Source organism: Eptesicus fuscus, chromosome 4 (genome assembly GCF_027574615.1).
Source record: "Eptesicus fuscus isolate TK198812 chromosome 4, DD_ASM_mEF_20220401, whole genome shotgun sequence".
NCBI classification, from domain to species: Eukaryota; Metazoa; Chordata; class Mammalia; order Chiroptera; family Vespertilionidae; genus Eptesicus; species Eptesicus fuscus.
The window spans coordinates 57632397-57655195 of record NC_072476.1 but is presented as its reverse complement, the minus strand read 5'-3'; the positions used below and the strand labels follow the sequence as shown (position 1 = coordinate 57655195).

Below are 22799 nucleotides of genomic sequence, written 5' to 3'. Positions count from 1 at the left end.
TAAACTACATGTCCTGTAGCAAAAGCTTATCTAATAGAAATGGGAAGTAGATGATGCAAAGCTACAAGCAAAGCATATGTGCCTCTTGATAAAAACAAAAAGCAAAACACCAAAAGGATCATAGTTTCATTAGTGACCTTGAAAACAGGAAAGATGCCTTTGGAATATCCCTTTTGGTAATCTTAAGTCACGTGATACATAATGTACATTTAGCAATAAGCAAATGTACATTATGTATCAGGCTCTGTGCTAAGCTTCTTACTGGTGTTATATTTCACTTAATCTTCATAACCCTAAGACAGGCACTTTTAAATGTCACTTTACAAATCAAAAAGTGAGGTTAGGAGGCTACAGACAGTACCTGAGGTTTGAGAAGTGGTAGAACTAGGATTTAAATTCACAACTCCCAGAGTAAAAAAAAAAAAAAAAAGTTTTGTTAAGAATCACGATACAGCCCTGACCAGTGTGACTCAGTTGGTTGAGTATTGTCCTATGCACCGAAAGGTCACCGGTTCAAACCCTGATTAATTTTAGATTTGTGCATTTGACTAATTTGTACTGTGATCCACAGAAAATTTTAAGCTATTAAGGGAAAGATCTATGTTTGTCTTCTAAGTCCCTCAAATAGTAGTAAGTTTTTTATGTAGTAGGTACCCCAAAGTTGACTGAGTCAATTCAGTAAAGCTGACAGGATGAAGTCATGTGTTTTATTCCCAGTTCACTCTGACACTCTGAATGAGAAAATATATTCCAAAATATATATTGTATGGTTCTAATAAGCTGTCAATATAATTTTGTTGTTAAAATGGTTTAAAGTAGACAGATTATAAAAAATACATAAACTTAAATTCAAAGCTACGTACTTTCAAAATTAACTTTCCAAGGAAATGAAATTCGACATTTTCTTGCATTTATATTAAAGTGAACTTATCATCACTAGCTCTGCAAATAGCCAGTAAAATTAATTTTGAAAAGGTGAAAGTAAATCTGCTGTCCTTATCAATCTTGAAAAAAAAAAAGTGCTGATATTGCCTCTGGTAGATTATCATCAGATGCACATAATTTAAGGACATCCTGTCTGGTAACTGTGCAGTGACATTGCCATCTAGTGGTCCTTTTGTGCTGCAGGCCTCCTGGGCAATGCTGAAAGGACTTGAATACAATCAGATACCTATACTTAAGCACCCATCTTCAAGTCTCACTGTATTATAAAGTCTTTGAGGAAGGAACCATGTCTCATGTATTTTCTTTCTTGACTAAACTCAATAAATATCTATTAATGTTGAAGTGAAACATGTTTTGGACCCACCCAGCTAAGACTATTTAGAAAGAACTTTTTCACTCTTCCTCTTTTACCTTCCCCATGATCCCCATACCCCTAACTCTTCTACTTCTACTCAGGCCTGCATAAAAACTGGCAACTGTAAAAGCTGTAGTGGGATTATTTGAAGTTTCTGTTTCCATAACCACATTACCAATTTAATAGCAGAAAATAAAATTATGCATTATTGACTTATCCTTAATACTAGAGAATTAAAAAAAAGATGGCAGTGAATTCTTTCTGTGGTCTAAATATAATGCAATCAAGTTAAGCAGAATTTCAGAAAGATAAACATCATTAAAATTACAATTCTAATAGCCACACTTTACTGAAAGCATATAAAGTGCTTTCTGTGCATTGCTTCATGTGGTCTTCAAAACAACCCTATAATTATAAATCCAATTTTAATAGTAAGAAAAACTGATAATGGTGAAGGAAAGAGGGAGGGAAATATGGCTTGCCTAAGGTTGTTTCCACTAGTGAGTGGAAAAGCTATGATCTGAAAGGCAATCCACCTATTTTTGGTAGAGAACAACAACAACAACAACAACAACAAAAACAACAGAAATGACATTTAGATTTAAAAATATACCCAAATATTCCTATTCAAAATTATTCTGAAAAATAGATTTTAGCAAATGCACTGGTCATCAAAAATTATTTGAAAAATTGTATTACCATAATTATTCTTTAGAAAACATGTATAGAACGAGTCAAATTTATACAGGAAAGAGTTTATTTATTTATCTACGTTGGTCCAAATAAGACTAAAGGTGGCTTAAAAAGGGGTCACAGTAAATTCCTGAAAAACATTTAAGATCTTAAATATATTACTCTCCCCAAAAGCTAGCTGCTTCCAAGCTTGACTTAATATTTTGCATATTTTCTCTCCGTTGCTTGGTAAATATATTTGCTTCTCCTTTCTGCAATCGACGTCTGACAGCTGATTTTTGCTGTTTTGTCAACTGACGTTTCACCTTCTGTTTCACCAATTCCTGGAAAGATTTCAATAATTAGTATCACTGATGATTAACCATTTTGATAGGAAGTAAACATTCAATAAAAGTGCTAATATTTTTCAAATTTCTGTTAAAAGCATGTATTTTTAAAATTCCAAATACTAACAGTACTATACAAATCAGCAATAAGAAAACAAATCTGTTACGAAATAAATTACATTCCTAACAAAAATACAGATTATAGTAGTCACAATTCTTTGAATAAATTACCATAGTGCCACCTAGTGTCCATCAGGAAAACTTAAAAGAAAAAAAATCCCTCACACCAAAATAATCAAAACAAAGAAGATAAAAACTTGTTCCTCTGCTTTCTAGGTAAAAATAGGCATGTCTTTGCGTTACAAAATTATGTTTGAAAGCATTCACTACTGGTAAAAATATATCCAAAATAGAGCCTTCATAACTTCTGGTATAGAAATGAGCTGAGGGCAGCAGCTACCCATGGAAAAGTCTACATACAATTTTTGCGAGATGCTGAATGCTTTCTCATAGTGAGTGACCATAAATTCAAATGATTTATTACTTAGGACACAGGCTGCCAATGACTGCCAAACCCCCTTGATCTAAATTTCTATGATCTTATCCTTCAAATTCAAGCTAACTTACATGCTGCCTTTTCCGTGAAAGCTTTGATCATTCCTATATTACTGAATTTGTACTTATAATTTTATACTATTAACATGTGAGGCCCAAATGCTGAGACTGTCTTGTACATCATGTAACCTTCACATGCAATCTGACTATAGTAGTGACCTAATAAACACTTGTAAACATTGAGTGAATGGTTACCGGAGGAATTGTTGAACAGCTTAAAACACTGCCCACAGAAGTAACACTCAGAGTTCTTGTTCTAGATCGATTAATATCTTCCATATTTTCTTCATCTCTAAAATTAAAACAGTACAATTCATCTAGTTAATTTTTATAGTTAATTATGCTTAACTAATTTATATCATTCCTTACATGATGATAAAACTTAAAGACATAAAATTCCTCAGAAATACCATTACAGTATATTTAACATTTCTGTGAAGTAAAACTACCCACAATTCAGCCAAATATATTAACAATTTTCATTTTTCAGCATTCTGATAGTCACCATCAAATTTCAAAATGGTAGACTATTTTGGCCATCAAAACTTATTATCACTTAGTCACAATTCATGTAAGTTCCCCTCTTCTTTCACTTAACTATACACAAATATGACTCTTACAATCTAAATCCTTGGAATAGTTTTTTGCCATCTTCCCAAACAAAAGCAGATGGAAGAGACAGTGCTCTACACTGCTCTAAGGTAGAAAAACTGCAATGATAGATAGAAACTGTCTAATTTGTTTTACGCATTGTTCAAAGTTTTAATGTATAAGAAACTCAGATGATATTAATTCTTAACAGTCAATACTTTTCAGAAACATCGGTTATACTTTTATTTTGAATAAAGGTTTTGCCCAACATGTGTTTAAAGAGTAAGAACAAATTATTCTGTGCTTAGAAGACTATTTAAGCTATGTAGATTTTCTTCTATTACTCCAAATCCTGAGCCCCTGCAACCTTAATACTAAATTTTACATGTTTATCATTAAAGGGGTAATAATACTAAGTCTCAATACACAGTTATATGGAAAAAGAACAAAATTCTTGTATTTTGCTTCACAATGAGACTAACAATAAAGGCAGCCTTAGAATGTAAGCCAGAACATGTATTGAGAAATGCCTAATAAATGTACTAATTTAATTTTAATCGTCAAATTACTATTTTGAAATAAATAAAACTATCATTTCATTAAACTATTTATTTGATTCTAGATAAACTATCCCAAATCTAAAAATTAAACTTTAGATAATTTGCTAATCTATGCTGAGACTGATTAATATTTGCAAGGAAAAAGTTCTTGAAAGAAAAAGAACATAATAACATTACAACATTATTTTACATGAACAAATAAGAACAGAAGAAGGTTCAAAATATCAGAGAAAATTCACTGTATTTCTTTATGAAGAGAGCAAACATTAGATATATATTATGAAAATACTAGAGGCCCGGTGCACAAATTTGTGCACAGATGGGGTCCCTAGGCCTGGCTGGCGATTGGACCCGATCGAGGCCACAGGAGTTGGCCGGCCGTGAGAGGTTGGCTGTGGGAGTGCACTGATCACCAGGGGGCAGCTCCTGCATTGAGCATCTGCCCCCTGGTGGTCAGTGTGCATCATAGTGACTGGTTGACGGGTTGTAATGGTGATTTAGGCTTTTATATATATAGATACAAATGACTTATCCATTTAAAACATGATCAGTTGAATGAGATCTGTATTAAGTCTTTGAAAGTAATCAGTTTGTACTTTAAGGCAGACTGCTTAAAATTGGATCAATATGCTGTCTAGCATCAGGTCGATTGTAGAAGATAATTGGAATTTTAACAAAAGGGTTATTTGCTTTCATTTTACACTTAAAGGCCAGCTCAGAATACAACTCTGCCATGTTATTTGAAAAAATACTCATGGTCTTCAGATTAAAGTAAAAAAGTACAGGTCTTCAGATTAAAGTAAAAAAATCAATCAACAGAAATGTATACCTGAAAGGCCTGAATTCTTTGTTTAATGATGATAAGGCAATCAAATGAGGGCATTCGTCTTCATATTCTTCAGAGCCTGTGGGGCTTCCTCCTTGACCTCTCTTAGCATCTTGCCTGGTGTCATTTTCAGTGTTGTTTTTCTCCCCAGAAAAATGAGTTACAGAATTGTTTTCAACAACCTGCCCTTTTATTTCTTCTAAAGCTTGATTGAATTCAGTCATGTCAAAATTGTGCGCATCAGCACTTTCCTCTGACACATCGCCTTCCTTTATTTGTTCAAGGTCTCCAGACAATCTGCCACAGCAGTCAACTGATTCATCGACAGAGTTTCGTTCACTTTGATTTTCTGATCTATAAACCTTTGCTTGTTCTGATACCTCTTCATCAGAAAATGAAAATTCAGATCCTTCCTCTGTTTCAATATCATCTGGACCTATTGGATGAAGGAGTTCATCATCTGCCTGCATTTCCTTTGTGTAGCCGCTGGCAGAAACCTCTACATCAAGAGAGTCCTCCCTCCTAGGAAAAGAAAGCATTCAGAGAGGTGAAAATCTACTCAAGCATTCAGAGAGGTGAAAATCTACTTGATATGGAAAAATATTTATTACTCTGAAAATAATTGTAATTCTTAAGTGAGTTTATTTATTTATTTTAAATATATTCCTTTGCCTGAAATGTAATACTTAAGTTACTTAAGTATACAAATATAAAAAATATAAGCTGGCTGTTATTTACAAATAAAATAATATGACTGTGAAAAGTAATAGATATTAATAGAAAGATCACAGAAACGTGTTGGTTTTTACTGATTTAATAAACTAACTTTCAACAGGGACTGAAGATTTCTTCTTTTAAGTTATGTCAATCATCCCAAGCCAGAAAACAATATTTTAACTAAGGTTGTAAAATAAATGAGAAAATTTGGCTTTCAGAATGTATTTATAATTATAGATAGCTCCAGTTCTGAGTTAAAGGAAAAACACAAATTCTGATAAACACTTGGCTTGATTCCTTACAAATGGATTATTCACATAACATCCCTACAATGAATAAAAGTTCTTGAATTTATAAGCAACAAAGTGTGTTCTTCCCCCAAATTCAGTAATATTGTCTTAATGGATAAAAACCAGGCATTTTCTAGATTTTAAGTTTCATTTATATACCACACAGCTGATACTCAACAATGATTACAATATGTCAAAGCTCACTATTTTAACATCTTTTAGATGAGACTGTTAACTTTTAAAACTAAATAAATCAGGTATTAAACAGAGTTCTAGTTTTAAGCAATGCAAAGTACAAACCTGATATCACTAAAGGTTGGATAAAGCTCACTTTCATAGCTGAAACGTTTCATGAAGAAATCTCTAATGCATTTAACATCTCTGTCAAAATACCTGCAAAGTAAAGAATCAATTTTTATACAGGTTTTCATTTTTTCCTTATTAGTCAATGACAATATCCTTAGTATTCGTTGTTATGACACTTCTACTCCTTACATGAAAAAGGATGTTACTTAAAAGTAAAAGCAGAGGAACTAAGAATAAAAGCTGTTAAAGGCATACAGCACCTATGGTTAGAAAACTCAAGATTTTCCCATAATGCAACATGAGGTTTTCCTATAATGCAATAGGATGAATATATATCTCAGAAAGAAGACTATGGGCCTGTAATTTGGCGGCAGCGGGTTTCCTCTGCAGGGGTGGGGACCATCCAGTCTGAGGGCCATATAAGGCCCACAAAATCATTTGGTCTGGCCCTGCCAAGGCATTAGGGGTGAGTTAATTAAATGTTTGACCGAATATGGCAGGCTAATTTTTAAGTTGATATTTTGTGCTTAACAGAACTCCTTCACTCAATTACTTGTCCATAAAAGTTCAAGTTAAATCACAATGCATTCAAAAATAATGCAACCTTAACTTGGAATGTCATAATCTGTTATATTTCTGTCTCTAATTCTGTGGGTTCCTAGATGTTCCTTTATTGTGTGACTATGCTGCACCACTTTAATAAAAATGGTAATTCGTCATCACCCAAAGATATTAACCACCCAAGTGGCAGGCATTAATCTATTAGTATTGTTTTGTTGGGAATATTCTCTAAGTTTATTTTTAAATGACATTTCTTTCTCTAAAGTAAGTGTAGATATTTTCTAATAAAAATCAGGAGGAAGAAGAGCTTTACTGAACACAAACTGGTTTAAGCTCAAACTTTGCTCATATTATGTAAGTGATAATAGTTATCTTTGGGGAAAAGGAGAAGCTTCTCATTTTATAACTTGGAAGGAGAGGAGAAAAAAATACCCTTAATTGAATTATGCTCCACTGCATCATGGAATACAAATAAAGAAAAATATTGTCATATTTCACCATTTGGCTGGTTTAAATGTTTAAGCAATGTGAGGAATAAGATTATTAAGTATACAAAGTAGTTCTGCCCTGTGTCAGGGATGAGGTTTTATGGGAATTCTTTTCTAATAATAAAATTCTTTTCTAAGCTAAAAATGACATGAGAGATATTGGTTTGGCAACTGAGTCCAGTCCAAATCCATAACTTTTATTAAGGCCCTCAAGATGATTAAGTTATGCCTGGTGAAGCTCTCTTGGAAGCAACCATAGAGAAGGGGAAAGGCAGAGAAGATGGGGTTCCTTCCATGTCCCTACTTTTGTTTGTTTTAAAAACTGGGCTTCCACCTAAATGTTGGCTTGAATAAAGTGTTCCATGGCAAAGAAAATTTGACTTTTGAAAGTCTGTCAGATTATAAGAGTAATTCAAATTGTTTTAATGGTTTATAAAGGCAGGCAGTTTCTTCAGATGTCTAATACACACATAAGCTAATGAACAGGTTTTAAAAACTGGATCAAAGTGCATTTCCCTTTAAAATAAGGAGAAAAAGATTCTTTCAGGGGAACTATCTTAGTAGTTTGATATCATTTAATATTAAAAAACCCAGAATTTTAGACCACTGACAGCCACTTCCAAATAGTTATTGACCCAAATGACAGTATTACAAAGTTGGAAATTATGAATAAAAAATGACTGCATCACAGATAAGCACACCCACATTCACAATCAATTTCAGCATATACCATTCAGCATTGGGATGAGAAGTTGAAACCATTTGTGGAAAATCAATCATGGTGATGTGGTCATCTTTATCCAAAATGAGATTGAATTCATTGAAATCTCCATGAATCAATCCATGATTTGCAAGTTTAACAATTAGTTCCATGGCTTCATCATACACTGATGCAGGATCTTCAACATGGTGTATCTGACATCTGAAAATATTTTAAGTATAATGTGTGTATATATTATTTCCATCATTTCTCTCCCTTTTCATTACCATCAGCATTTAGACACAACAGCATCCATCTATTAAAAAAAAAAAAAAAAAGCCACACCCTGCATAGATTTTGTATTTTCTTTTCATTGTCACATCCTTTCTTTGATCTTCTTTACAGCCAAACTCCTCTACATGTGCTTTTTCCAAATATTTCCCCCCGACTCTAACAAACCATTTCTTCACCCACCTTGTTCCAATAAAACAGTCCTTGTCAAGACTATCAATGACTTCTATGTTGCTAAATCCAATGGCCAATTTTCAATTTTCATCCTCTTTGGTTTTCCGGTTAACTTCTTCCCCCTCCTTGAAACACTTCTTTCACTTGACTCCTGGTATTCCAACTCTTTGGGCTGTCCTCTTTCTACACTAATCATTTCTTCTTAGTCTTTTCTGCTAATTCTTTTTTTCCCCCTGACTTTAAATTTTGGAGTTCTTCAAAGGTTAATCCTAGAGCCTCTTATTTTATCTTATTTCTTATTTAAAATCACTCCTGGTGATCTCATTCAGGCTCATGGCTTTAAACACAATATATATATATACTGACTTCGATATAGATTTCTCCTCTGAACTATTATGTATCTCATACTTACTATGTCCCAAACTGTAACTCTGATTCTGCCCCATCCTCTAACTTCACACTGTTCTTTAGGTTTTCCAGCTCATAAATGTCAGCTTTATCTCAATTAAGTCATCATTCAGATCCAAAACCCAGTTATTACCTTTGACTCGCACCTTCCTTCATATCAATATCCAATCCTAAATAAATCATGCTGGCTCTTCCTGGAAAACATCTCCAGAATCTGACCACTTTTCGTCACCTTGACATCTATAACTGATCTAAACTACCTGTCTCTTGACTGGATGATTACAATTGTCTTCTTAATCTGTCCTTATTTTCCTTTCTGTCTAGACTCAATAGAGCAGCCAGTGATCCTATTAACACATTAGTCAGGCCATATCTATTCTCAGTACAAAACCATCCTATGCCTTCTTATCTCAATCAAAATTAAAGTCCTTGTGCTAAATATCACTACAATGGCAATCAAATCACAATATATAACAGTATCAAATCAACATAATACTATAATTTATATCATGTCAAATATATTTAAAAAAAATTAAAAGGCCTTGAAATGACCTACAAATTCTAGTGATTTGATCCCCTGCTGTCTTTAGGATCTTATCACTTACAATTTCTCCTTTCCTCATTCAGATCCAGCCACAATGACATCATCCTCACTGTTCCCAAAAATTCTGGGAATATTCCCACCCCATGGATTATGCACTTGCTGTCCCCTCTGCCTGGAATCTTCTTAGATATCTTCATGGTTCCCCCCATTTCATTCAGGATTCTTATCAGTGAGACTTTCCCTGACCACCCATGTAAAACAGCAGCCTCCTTTACCCATCTCAGTCCTTCTTGTCCCCTTACCCTGTATTATTTTTACCCATAGCATTTACTACCATCTGATATATACACATGGAGCAAAAGTAGGTTTACAGTTGTGAGTACCCAAAACAGTTTATTCTTTTTCTTTCAATGTTTTTTTAAAAATTGATTTTAGAAAGAGGGAGAGAGAAACATCGGTCGGCTGCCTCCTGCATGCCCCCTACTGGGGATGGAGCTTGAAACCTGAGCATGTGCAGACGGGGAATTGAACCTGAGACCCCTTAATGCATGGGATGATGCTCAACCAACTGAGCCACACCAGCCAGGGCACAGAGTTTATTCTTGTATTATTTATTTTCCATATGAACAACTGTAAACCTATTTTGCCCCACCCTATATTTTCTTATTTAGCTATTTACTATATATTCTCCTTCCATCAGAATGTAACTCTGTGAGGGCAGAGATTTGGTTTACTGCTGAGCCTGGAACAGTGCTTGGCACATACTAGATTGTTAATAAATATTTGTTGAATGAATCATAGAGAAAACAAAATACAGTTAATGAAACTGCATTTTCAATTTACCTCTGAGCCTACTGCTAATATGTTAATTTCTAATCTCCCAGAAATAATATTCCACTTAGTTTTAAAAACAATTTTACTTTTAAAAACGGAACCTTACATTTGTTATGACCCATGGTTTCAATAATAATAATAAATACTTACAGAGGATAGCCATTTATGAGTTCCATGACCACTGCATGGCGATTATAATCAATTGGCTTCGGTACTGGAAATTTCCTCTCATGCAATGCCTAAAACATAGCAAACAGTATAAACTAATGAAGAGGTCACTAATTTTTAAGGAACAATGAAAGAAATATATCTGCTCACAACCAGAAAAAAAAAAATCCAAGCCTTTACAAAATTACAGTTAACACATGATTATTTGTATATAACTTATTCACAGCACAGAATGAGCTATATATATAAAAAAAAAATTAAGCCAGTTTACTTAATTCACATTTTCACCAAATACTCATTTATTGAACATTTACTAAGTATTTTACACTGTGCTAGGATTACAAAAGTGATTGTGAAAAAATCTCTGCCTTTAGGATATATTCTGTATACTTTTGTAAGTTTCTGCCATTTATTGGGAGTATGCTTAAAAAAGATAAATAAAAATATATTGTGACTTAGGAAGGACTGTCTTGTGACACATTAGGAAATGAAATATTCCAATAGATTAGGTATTTTAGTTTATAGAGCACTAACCTTTTCTTCAGACCAAGTATGATATAAGTCTAATATATACACATTGTAGTAGTCTGAGTCAAATGTTACTTCAGCTCTGGCTGGTGTGCCCAGTGATTAGAGCGTCTGCCCTTGCACTGAAGGGTCGCCAGCAGTACATGGGTTGCAGGCTCGATCCCTGGCTCATTTTGGGGCATGTGCTGGAGGTAGCCAATTGAAGTGTCTCTCTCACATCAATGTTTTCTCTCTCTCTCTCTCTCTCCTCCCTCCCTCCCTCCCTCTTTTCTACTCTCTAAAAAAAAAAAAAATCAATGGAAAAACTATCCTTGGATGAGGATTAACAACAAAGTTACTTCAGATCATCCATAGATCCATCTTTTCTCCTATGCTTAACTTTTTCTATCCTTTAATTACAAAGTCCTGTTATTACTTTCTTCAAAATGTTAGATTTATGACCTCTGCCATTTGAAATGCTACCATTTCAAAGTAAGCTTTTGTCCTTGATACCCAATTACTCCAATGGTTCTAGCTCTTGCCACTATACCCAGTCTTTATTCTGTGTACCAATAGGAAATTAAGATGCTTGTGTCAAATGCTGTTTTTAAAATCTACAATGGCTACTTGACTTGTGGTGGTGAATACACAATAGTGTACAGATAATGTATTGTGGAGTTGTACACCGGAAATCTAAGATTTTGTTGACAATGTCACCCCAATAAATTAAAAATAAATAAATATAAAAACCTGCAATGGCTATAAATGCTGATTTTTATTCTGAACAACTTTTTCTAGTTTTCAAAAATCTCTTTAATTCCCTTAACCAGTCCTACTTTTCCCAATATTCTCCCCAATAAGCGTTCTGGAGTGAAATCAGGGCAGTTACCTCAGTGACTAATACCTAGACACACAGAGCTTACAACCATATTGCTGTCTTCACCCAAAGTGGTTCCTCTGCAAAATGCACTGTTTACTGTCTCCTCTTTATAGCCAGATCATATGCATGCTTCATAACTTTACCCAAATCCCACTCACTTTATGAAACTTCCTTCTTCAACTATTCTACTCTACAGAAGTTTCTCTAAACACATATAATTTGATTTTTAAATTGTTCTTTGTTTTATGTGTGTTCATGTTATCTTCCCAACTTTAAGACACAGACTGCGTTGGTTATTCTTTCGGTATCTAGCCCTATACCCCATCCTACCCTAGTACTTAATACAGTGATAGGCACATAGCTGATACTCAATGTATACTTAAATTGGTTGCTTGGCTTAAAAAAAATTTTTTTTTCAATGCAAGTGATTCTGAGCACTCCCTGGCAGCTCAATAGCATATAGTAATGTTAACTATTGTTATAGTGGTCTAGTCCAAGTACCACAGCTTAACCCTTAAGCTATAGCTCAATTTTATCTTATTCTCTGTTAGGAAAATATTAGTGTATTTAAGAACATGTTTAGGCACAATCAAGTTCTATTGCTGTATCTTCATATACACACCTTGAGAATATACTTAATATAGTTTTGGGAAATTGTGTAATGATTCCTACCAAAATGCCTACTTATTGACTAACGCAGGATATAAACCATTAGTATAAGACAAGAAATATATAACATGTATGGTATCAGTATCATTTGTACTGTGTTGACAATTATACCTCATGATCACTAAACATTAAAGCACATGAATTAAAATAACCTACTAACACCAAACTGAAACTTCCAAGAAACAGTAGTCATCCATTGGACAACTTTTAGTAATTTAATTATTTTAAAAATGAAGATGTTAATAGCAAATAAATCCCACTGAGTAATAAAAAATGTAATGTTATTTTCTGTTTAATTTAAATATGACTGAAGATATGTTATCAAAGATAGACATACGTACAGTTTAAATATACATTCACACATACACATTGTGAGACAATCACATCGTAAATGTATTTTAACTTACTCTATCTTGTTTATATTGTAGATTATATGCTGCCTTTATACATTTATAACAATTAAAACCTCCACCTAGAAAAACACGTAGGAAATCAACAGAAAAACAACAGAAACGAATCAGTAAGAGTTAAAAGTGACTGTAGGTAGGGAGCTAGATATGGGAGCAGCAGACTGATGCTTGTCACTACAGCTTTTCAGCTTCAGGTATTATTTGGTTAAAAATGAACAATTATTTAAAAAATACCTTCATATAGGCAAATTCTTTCATGGCAGAGAGACGAGATAAATAAAGCCAAGACACATTATGCCTGTGTTTATGGTAATCACGCTTGTTTTTCAGATTTCGAAAGGAGGTTCTTCCCAGTCTGTGAAGCTTTAATGCAAATTGCTGGCCTTCTTCATTTGCAACAATATAAATATCTAGAGCCAATATTTAAAAAAATAATTATTATACTTTTATGCTAATAAGTTGAAACAATTCAAATTTTCTAACTTTGTCTGATTTTATATGTATCAAATTTTATCTTTCCTAAATACCATAAATACTTACCAGCCAGCAAATTTTTCTTTATTTAATTACAATCCAAAATGATATGATGACATGTATTTAATATCTACTATAAACCAACAAACAAACAATCAAACAGGAATATAATGTGTCAAAGGATATAGTTTCTAAAGGAGATCAATGTTCAACTCAATTTGGTGGGAAAACATCTAATTGTTCCTTAGTGTCCCATATGTACAAGAAGTGACTTAATAATATTTTCCTGTTCAAAAACAAGTTCATTTCTACAATTGCTTCAATGAATAATTCAGTTATCAGCATATAACCCCATAATTAGATGGAGTAGATCTTTCCTTAAGTATTGCAACTGTCAAGACAAGTTGTTGTTTGTAATATTAAAATGTAGAATATATCCTAATTATTCATGGGAAACTTGATTACTATACTTACCAAGAAATAGCCTCTTTCTTATATTGGTGGGATTATAAATTGGTGCAAACATTTTGGAGGGAAATTTGTTAATATCACACTTACATAATTTTTAAGAATGTGTTTAACAACTAGGACTAGTAAAATCAATTATGGATTGACTGTAGCACCGAGCAACTATGAGAAAGACAAATCTGCTCATGAAATATCAGGGATGCATCAAATGGAAAAAGATCAAGGTGCAGAATAGCAAGTACTGTTTGCTTTTACCTGATATTAAAAAGATATGTGACTGTGTACACATGTATGCTTAATACATTATAGATTTGTATTTACACAAGTTTTTAGAATATTTCAAGAAGGATATGCAGGACATCAATAAACAATGATAGCTTTGGGATTAAGACCTGGGTTAGGGACGAGATTTCCTTTTTATTGTACTCTCTTTTGTACTATTTATCATTTTTAAGAAAAATGAAGTTCTTAAAAAAAAAAAGGCCATTATTTTTTAAATTGAAAAATATTGGACATAAATTAAGAGAAAGTGTAGCTCAAAAGATATTTCATTTTCTCGTTTTATATATTGTATACACACATACCCACACTGCTGTATTTAGCACTCATGTTACTTATTAAATATATACCATAATCTGCATATTAATACAGAAGACATATAAACCATCTGAAGTATAGAGCAACCTATTTTGGAGTAGGCTTCCTAATAATTCTTTTTCTCAACTTTAATTTTCCTTCTTCAGCTCAGATAAACAATATAATTATGTAAGATAAACTGTATTGTATAAAAAAAACAGTGTATAAGAAAATCATTCCCTGTTCTTCATTTCTACCTGTCTTCCACATAGAAAACACATAAGCATTTGTTCAATGCTATTTTAGAATGCTTTTCTATGTTCTATACATACCCAACTTTGCCTTATTGATCATATTACTGTGAAGAAAAAATTTGTGGTTTTTAGATATTCAGTGTGCTAGTACTTCCTTATGTTACATATTTTAGCTATTTCACACATCCAATTTAACAGATTAAGAGAAAATAAAATATTTGTCAAAGATTTCAGTTATTAGAGGAAAACTAATTCTTGGTATACTTAATTTTCAATAATACTTATGACAAAGTAATGATCCACTATACTCAGGGTAATGAAAATGCATTCAATAGTACTGTTAGCACTTACCTGATTCTTTGCCAACACCCATCTGGTTTCCAACAGACTCAACTACCTGTCTAGAAGAAAGTGTTTTCAAAGCTAGGTAGTCATAGCCTGCGTTTGTCAACCGATAGCCCTGGACAGCTAGACAAAAGCAAATGAGAAAGATCATATTTTAGTTACATTGTACCACTAAGTCACATCAGTTCAAGTCATGAGAATTTAAACATGGGAAATCTTAGCTGGAAAAGATTAGCTATCCCGTTTTACAAGGTTAACATTTCTTCCTATAATTTGTGTTTTTTCTCTAGAGTTGTGTTACTCAAAGTGTGACCACAGACTGACACCAGTCTATGTTACTAGTCTGTGACAAGATACAGAAACTGAAGTGGTTAAACAATTTTTATATCAATTTGACCAAATTATTTTATGTCTTTAACTCTAATAAGGAATTTGTACCTACATTTTATCAGTTTCATTTTTCTAGTAATGACTTTTTTATTATTTTATAAAAGTATAGATCCATGATAGGCTGAAAAACAGAAACTCACCCCTCACCACAAATAGTGTGAGAAGTAATGTTCTAGAGAATCTTGTGGCAGAGTGTATTTTCCAAAGATGGCAGCGTCAATATCTATATCCTGCTTGCTCTTATGTAACTGGAATTGCTAATCCTCTACCAGGAGGTACAGACTATTTTCCACCCTCTTGGATGTGGGTGGGCCCTCTGATTGCTGTAACCGACAGACCACAGAAGTATACTGTGGAAGTTCTGACGGTTTCTGGTTTGGCAACTTCCTGCCTCTTGGAAGGCTTGCTCTGGTGGAAGCCAGTTACAATGAAAAATCACAAATGGTGCCTCAAATACTTACTTTTGGTACGCTCCCAAGCTATGAGTTTATGTTTCACTAATTCTCTTAAAACTTTGTTACAACCACCGTGTTTAAGGCTGGCTATAGAAGCAACCAAACTGCAGGGAACTATTTCATGGTTCTTCATGCCCATTTCAACCTGAAATTAAAGGAAATATTATGTAATCATAATCAACACAGAGCTGCTATCAAACTTTGCTAAGAAATTAACTTCTCCTTCAAACTTCTCTGACCATGCAGTTCCCCATCCGATTCTGAGACATAGTTACTATGTTCTCTGGATATATTTTAAATCACGATTTGATATATAATCACTGATATTCATATTCCATCTCACTACTAAATGATATATACTTCAAGAGAAAAGAATGTGAGTGCTTAACATAGTTACTGACATGTGGTAAATACTAAAATATTTGATATCCAAATATTTGTCTTTAAAAATTACAGATATTCTAGATATTTATTAAGAAAGTATTAATGAGAAAGTATCATATGTAGTATTGTAAAAGATTAAAAAATATGTAAAAATACTCTCCACCCCTGCAGAATATATTATCTACCTGTGGAAATAAGAATGTGCACGTCTAATTCTATTAGCAGGTAAAAAAGGAGGTAGTTCAGGGCCGAATAAGAATACTTCTAGCTGAGGGATCAGCTTCAAGAAGTAGCAGCACTTGAGATTTTGAGATACAGGATTATAGAAAAAGCAGACAAGGGAAAACCAGGGAAAGACAATAAAAGATTTGGAAATGGCACATAGGCAAGAAAATACAAAGCACAGGAACAGCTATTAGAGTGGTAGCTCAGGTGGGATAGCATGTAGAGTTCATGAAAAGAAGACTGGAAAATGCTTTGGAGTAAGATATGGAAGGCCTTGAATACAGAAAAGGAGTTTTAGATTTTATACAGAGGAAAGTAGGAAACCCTTGAAGATGTTTAGGCAAAGAAGATGTATGAAGGTTTGTTTTAAGAACATTAATCTGGAAGAACTATGCAAAGTGGTGTAGAGAAAGCAAACACTGGAGGTGGTATATTGGAGAATTAAGATGACAGTCTAAGCCAGAGGAAACAGAAGCCATTAACAGGGAAGAGGTAGTGGTAATAGAAGGAAAGAACTAAAGATCTTTGAAAGCAATATGGAATTGGCATTGGAAGTGGGAGAGTAAAGGAAATGAATCAAAGCTGAAGTGAAGAGGAAGAGCAGGTTTTGAAATTATAATAGTAATAATTACTTTAATAGAGTTTGGGAACAGAGGGGATTGACAAAGTTAATGAATCTGATTTGCACACAATGAGTTTGAGATGTTGGAAGGTCCTGCAAATGAAGATGTTTAAGGAAAATTGGAAAAGCAGATCTATAATCAGGAATGAAGTCATAATTAGAGGGAAAAAATTGTCAATTATTTGATAAAGGTAAGAGATGAAGCCATGAAGTAAATGAGTTCCTCAAGCAAGAGATAATGGAAGCAAAGGGAGCGTTGAGGGGCAGAATTTTGGGGGAATTTTACATTGAAAGGTTAAGGGCAGCCAGTCAAAGCATGATTATCGACAGAGGATATGCCAAGGAAGTGAAAGGAAGACAGGGTCAAGGAGCGGTGCCACTCATACCAATGTTGGTCAGAGATAACTGAGACTGCAATATGTATATTTAATGAGGTCATTCCTTAATGAGCTTCAAAAAAGAACTTAAATATTGCAGAGACAAAATTTTAGAAGATAAATCTAGCATTGTTTTGATGCCCCAACAAAAACCTCACACTTACACTTAACTCATCTTCCATGCTTTGTTCTCTCTCTCCCAGACTCTTAACATTTCTTTCTCTTGACGACTCCCTTATTCCTGCCAGAGGCATTAAGGAATAAGTGAATGTGCTGAGGAAGTAGAGAAGGAAGTGACAGTAGGGCCCGGCCAGTATGGCTCAGTGGTTGAGCATCAACCTATGAACCAGGAGGTCATGGTTCGATTCATAGTCAGGGCACATGCCTGGGTTGCAGGCTCAATCCCCAGTGTAGGGCATGCAGGAGACAGCCGGTAAATGACTCTCATCATTGATGTTTCTCTCTCTCCCTTTCCCTTCCTCTCTGAAATCAATTAGAGAGAGAGAGAGAGAGAGAGAGAGAGAGAGAGAGAGAGAGAGAGAGAAGTGACAGTAGGTAAAGACAGTCCAGCTGAATTGAATGTATTGGAGGAAAAAGAAAAGTGTCCTCCAAATTTCATTCTGAATTTGCATTTGAAAGTTTAATAACAGCTCTTAAAAATAAATGTACTGTTTTATTCTGCAAATGCCCAATCTATGTGCTGCTTTTTGTGCCAGAAACTAGGACCATAAAAACAGGTTTTTTTTGTGTTTTTTTTTTTCCATTTCCCTGCTTGAAAACATTCAGTGGCTTCCCTGTACTTTAACATCCCCAACCATTCAGCCTCTTGCTCATTATTTTCCAGCCACACTGGCCTTTCCATTCTTTCAAAAACGGTTTCTGCCTCAGGGCCTTTTCACTTACTACTGCGGTTTCCTCTGCCTCCAACTCTTTTCCAAGGACTTCACTGGGCCAGCTACTTCTCATTCAGCTAGTATCCTTCCACTCTTCCTTCTACTGAGCATTTATTCAGTACCCAACGAGTCCCAGGAACTTTTTTCAAAAGTTGGGTTACAGCGGTCAACAGATGGGATTCTTGCACTCAGCAGTGGGTCTTCTCTAGCTACACAACTTAAAGACAGCACTCGTTCTCCCGCGCCACTATGAAAGGTTTCTATCCCTTTATCCTCTTCATAGGACTTCCTGTCTGATTTATCCTTGTTATTTATTTACTTATTCGTTTACTTGATGATCTGTCTCCCTTGTCTTGTCTGACAGATCTTGATGATCTGTCTCCCTTGTCTTCATCGTCTCCCGATGAATTCCCTAATATTGTTACTAAAAACCGGACAAACGTGTTGATTGAATGGGCCCGAAAGAATGCCACGAGCGTGAGTCTGTGCGTGGGGAACTCAATGCCATTAATTCTCAGGAGCCTGAATCCCTTCTCAGCTGGTCGGAAGTCCAGGCTCAGAATAACTTCCCGGGCCACGGAAATGCGTGTGGCTACAGCACAAGGAGAGCAGAAAGGAAGGACACAATTACAACCGGGGCCTTTGCCGTCCTTGTTTGGGAGACCATAAAAGCTTCCGAACACAAGCTTTTGGAACCTTCGACTCTCTGGTCTCCTTTCCCCCATTCCCAACCTCGGCCGCGTTCCAGGGCCCAGAGCGCGCTCCGCTCCCCGGAACGGGACGCACGGAGAGGACGGGCAGGGGACAGGGGTGATCGGCGAGTTTCTTACCGCGGTCAGGACCCTGAAGTCATCCCGGCTCAGGTACCGCAACTTGGCCACATTCACCTTCCCCATGGCGGCCCCCAGGCCCGGCGCAAAAAGCCGCTTCCGAGACCACCGGGGAGCGCAAGGCACGTCGGAACTCCGCCTCTCGCGCACGCGCACGCGCACGCGCACGCGCACGCGCCTTCCTTCAGGTCCTTGCTAACCAATAGACGCACGCCTCTCACTGGCACGGGCAAGTAGAACGTCTGGGTCTGATGAAGAACCTAGTATGGGAAAAGTAGAGTACATTGTAAAGTGTGTGTTTTTTAAAATGTGTATGAGTTGGCGGATCCTCAGTGTTCGCTGTAATAATGACGTTTTATTTTTCACATCTGTCAGGACCAACTGCTTAAAGGACCTCTGAGCGCAGAGTGTGACTTTCTACCAAGTTTCATCCCCAAATAGCAAAGCGAATTCCAACAACAGAGGAGGAAAATGGACCTGAGCGGGACTCAAGACGATCCAGGGTCCTAAAGATAAGAACGATGGTCATCACACCAGCAGCCCTGGGCCTCACGGCCTGCTCCGGGCGGGAGGAGGCGTGGCGAGGGGGCGGGCATTCTCCCGCACCTGCTCCGCCCCGGAAACCCTCGTTGTCCCGGCCTCCGTTTGATGGGCTTCGGATTTAAGAGACACATTTCTGGTCTATATGTCATATGAACAAATTAACACCCTGTTAATTTTTAAATGTTTTAAGCCAAGATTTGCTTATGATGAAATTAACGGGTTATTATTTTGTTATTAACTCACTGTTATTTTTAACAATTTTTAGCGAATAGGCCACATGTTGGGAAAAACAACACACTAGTAATTTCGCTGACCTAAACAAATATTACATATCTACAAGCATAGTTTACATATTTAAATCCAAGTCACCTCTGGTCAACAACGTTCTGCAAATGATTAACATGTGATCACAGTGATTGGTTCTGTTGTCACCTGGGGAGAGTTCCTGCAGTAACTTGAACACCTGGGGCCCCAGTGCCACGTGCGCTAAGCCACGCCCCAGCACTGCCTGTGATTGGTGAATGCACACGTTTACTAGACCTAGCCAGTGTAAATTTAAAATTACAGTATAATACATATAGAAAACTTTTCTGTGAAATTAAACTTTTCATACATAATTTTTTTAAAAATAGATTTTTATTGATTTCAGAGAGAAAGGGGGGGGGGATAGAAATGTAGAAACATCCTTGATGAGAGAGAATCACTGATTGGCCGCCCCCTGCACACACACCCCTTCCCTGACCCTCCCCGCCTGGAGATCCAGCCACAACCCAGCAGGTGCCCGACTGGGAATCCAACCCCTGAGCCGCTGCCGGCATACGCACTTACTTTTAACCACACAAAGGTGTCTACATAAGTAAAAACAGGTAAACGAATTGTCCATTTGAATTAGTCTGTTATATCAAGGTTTTACTGTACTGGTTGCAAGTTGGTTCTCCAGACCCCAGAGTGCGCCTGCACCTGGTGGGGGTGGGGGATGTTGTCTTTGCGTCTCTGGAACATTTCCAGAATTTTCCATTGCATTTTGATGGTTGCCAGCAGACCTAGGAGGTTTGGATACTCAGGGCCTCAGTGTGTTTTAAGGGCTTTAGGAAAGAGCAGCCCACACTGGCCCTGGTACTCTTCTGGACCTCTACAAAAATGGCCATCCGAGCAGCAGTAAACAAAAAGGAAAAAGGCTGCACAGTCTGCTTATTCCGTCCCATACAACAGCAACGAGGATTACTAAGTGTGTATGATAGTATTTGTGTTTATATCCTGCTTCATGAGTTATATTTTAAAACTTTAAAAGGCAATTATTTTGGTACCCCTCACATGAGGTTTGGGTGCCACATAGGGTCATGGAGGATTGTGCAGTCGGCTTCAGCTTTGATCTCATTTTCAGCCACTGGTGTTTCTCCTCTCTGGGTCCAGTCTCAAAACTTCCAATGTAAACTTTGGAATTCTGTATTTAGATTTACTTTTCCCCCCTTGTGGGGTTCCACTGACATATGTGCTGGTTTTCCTTCCCTCCAAGGCCCTAGTGAGTATTTTGTAAACATGTACTGGAGTTGTTTTTTTCTTTTTGGTTCTCTGAGTGATTTTTCTTCAACTCTGTCTTCTAATTCACTGATTCGATCCTCAGCTTTCCCTAATCTGTTGTGTATTCCTTCCAGTGTGTTCTTTATTTGTGCTATGCCATTCTTTATTTCTGACTGTTCTTTTTTTCATAGTTACTATATCTTTTCTCATGCTATTGAGCATCTTTACCATCATTATTCTGAACTCTATATCAGGTAAATTTCTTATCTCTGTTTCATTTATCTCTTCTTCTGGAGAATTCTCTTGTTCTTTCATTTGTGGGTTATTTCTTTGTTTCCTCATTTTGGCTGCCTGTTTGGGTTTGTGACTATGAATTAGGTAGATCTGCCAGGCCTCTCAAAACAGGCAAAGCCTCAAAGCCTCCAGAGACTGGATAGGATTTTCTCTTAGGCAATGGTCCACAGCTGTGGTAAGAATTTTTTTCCAACAGGGTGGGGTAACTGTTTTTGCCTGGAGGCTAATTGTTGTTCTCAGTCTCTTAAGGGGCAAAGTGGTTTCCAATAGGGTGGGTCAGCTGTCTTCCCCCAGGCAATGTTGCCTGTGTAGCAATTGTCTGGGTGAGAAAGATTACCTCTGCATCCTGAGGGAATGGTGCAGCATAGGAAACCCGGTGTCTGCCTTCTGAGCTCTAACCCCAGAGCCCTGGATCCAGGCTTCTGCTCACCAGATCCAGTCCACTCAGCTGTTCCTCTGTCGGAGCACAAGATGGGTTGCTCCACAGGGAATTTTATGCGTTGGCCCTTTAAGAGGGTGCCTGAATTTCCAGCCTTTGCTCCCTGGCAGACCGCTACCCCATTGCTTTTCACATCCAGATATTATGTGGGTACCTTTCTCAGTTCTGGTGCTGTCTGCTGGGGGGCCCAGCTTGGGAATTTGACCCCAGAGTCTCAGTGGCAACCCCCTACAGCTGAAATACCTCTCCAGAACTTCAGCTGCTGTCTGTGGGGTCCCCGCCAGCCCTTTCGTGCCTTCATCCCTCCTACCAGTCTCTATGTGGTCTCCACTTTTGGTCCTCAGTTATCAGGGTTCTCTCCAGTGAGACTTCCCTTGATTATTCAGTAAGTTTTTCTGTATTTTAGTTGTATTTCCAGTTTAGACCTGGGAGCGTGTCCGTGCAGCATCCACTTTCTCCACCACCATTTTAAGTCATGTACTGGAGTTAGAAGGAAGGCAGTTGAATCTACTCTGCCTTTCCAACCAGAATAGTAGTACTCTGAAATCATTGGATACAGGAAGCAGACCAGCCCTCTATCCCCTTTACACTACAACCTTGGTTCCTCCCCCCACCCCCACCCCGCTTGAATGCAGTAAATCTTTAATGAGCTATGCTGGACTAAATGGAAACCTCCACTGAAATGGAGTTTTTGTGTTTTTTTTTTTTCCTTTTCCTATACCTCACATAAGAGGATATGAAAATGAAAAGTTTTAAAGAAATCAAATTACTAACTTCTGGAGCAATGGAGAATGAGTCACACAAATCATTTGGATACTACTCCCAATGCAACACTTTAGCAGACATTGATA

The 22799-nt window shown here is 36.4% G+C and overlaps 2 protein-coding genes across 3 annotated transcripts in view; one reads left to right on the top strand and one right to left on the bottom strand.

Annotated features, from left to right (window-relative positions):
• The window catches only part of LNPEP (leucyl and cystinyl aminopeptidase), a 192168-nt gene extending 186918 nt beyond the window's left edge, over window positions 1–5250 (top strand). The window contains exon 19 of the transcript XR_008555844.1: window positions 5196–5250. The gene's annotated coding sequence lies outside the window, so the exon portion shown is untranslated. The remainder of the gene's footprint in view (window positions 1–5195) is intronic.
• On the bottom strand, window positions 1885–19291 carry RIOK2 (RIO kinase 2). Of its 2 annotated transcripts, XM_008144519.3 has the most exons (10): window positions 19152–19291; window positions 15827–15965; window positions 14982–15098; window positions 13093–13268; window positions 10375–10463; window positions 8004–8195; window positions 6219–6311; window positions 4915–5433; window positions 3130–3226; window positions 1885–2316 (listed from the first exon to the last, which is right to left on the bottom strand). In XM_008144519.3, the coding sequence occupies exons 1-10, from the start codon at window positions 19215–19217 to the stop codon at window positions 2152–2154; spliced, it is 1653 nt and encodes a 550-aa protein (XP_008142741.1). In that variant the 5' UTR covers window positions 19218–19291; the 3' UTR covers window positions 1885–2151. The 2 variants fall into 2 exon arrangements, with proteins under 2 accessions (XP_008142741.1, XP_028005638.1); XM_028149837.2 differs by lacking the exon at window positions 15827–15965 and having other exon boundaries at window positions 1888–2316; window positions 19152–19216.
• Between the last annotated feature and the right edge of the window lie 3508 nt (window positions 19292–22799).

Excerpts from the sequence above, each read along its gene's own strand:
- RIOK2 (XM_008144519.3), bottom strand. The coding sequence starts at position 19,217 with ATGGGGAAGGTGAATGTGGCCAAGTTGCGGTACCTGAGCCGGGATGAC. Across the intron at positions 15,966-19,151 it reads ACTTCAGGGTCCTGACCGCG|GTTGAAATGGGCATGAAGAA; the intron begins GTAAGAAACTCG and ends CTTTAATTTCAG. Across the intron at positions 3,227-4,914 it reads AAAGAATTCAGGCCTTTCAG|AGATGAAGAAAATATGGAAG; the intron begins GTATACATTTCT and ends TTTTAATTTTAG.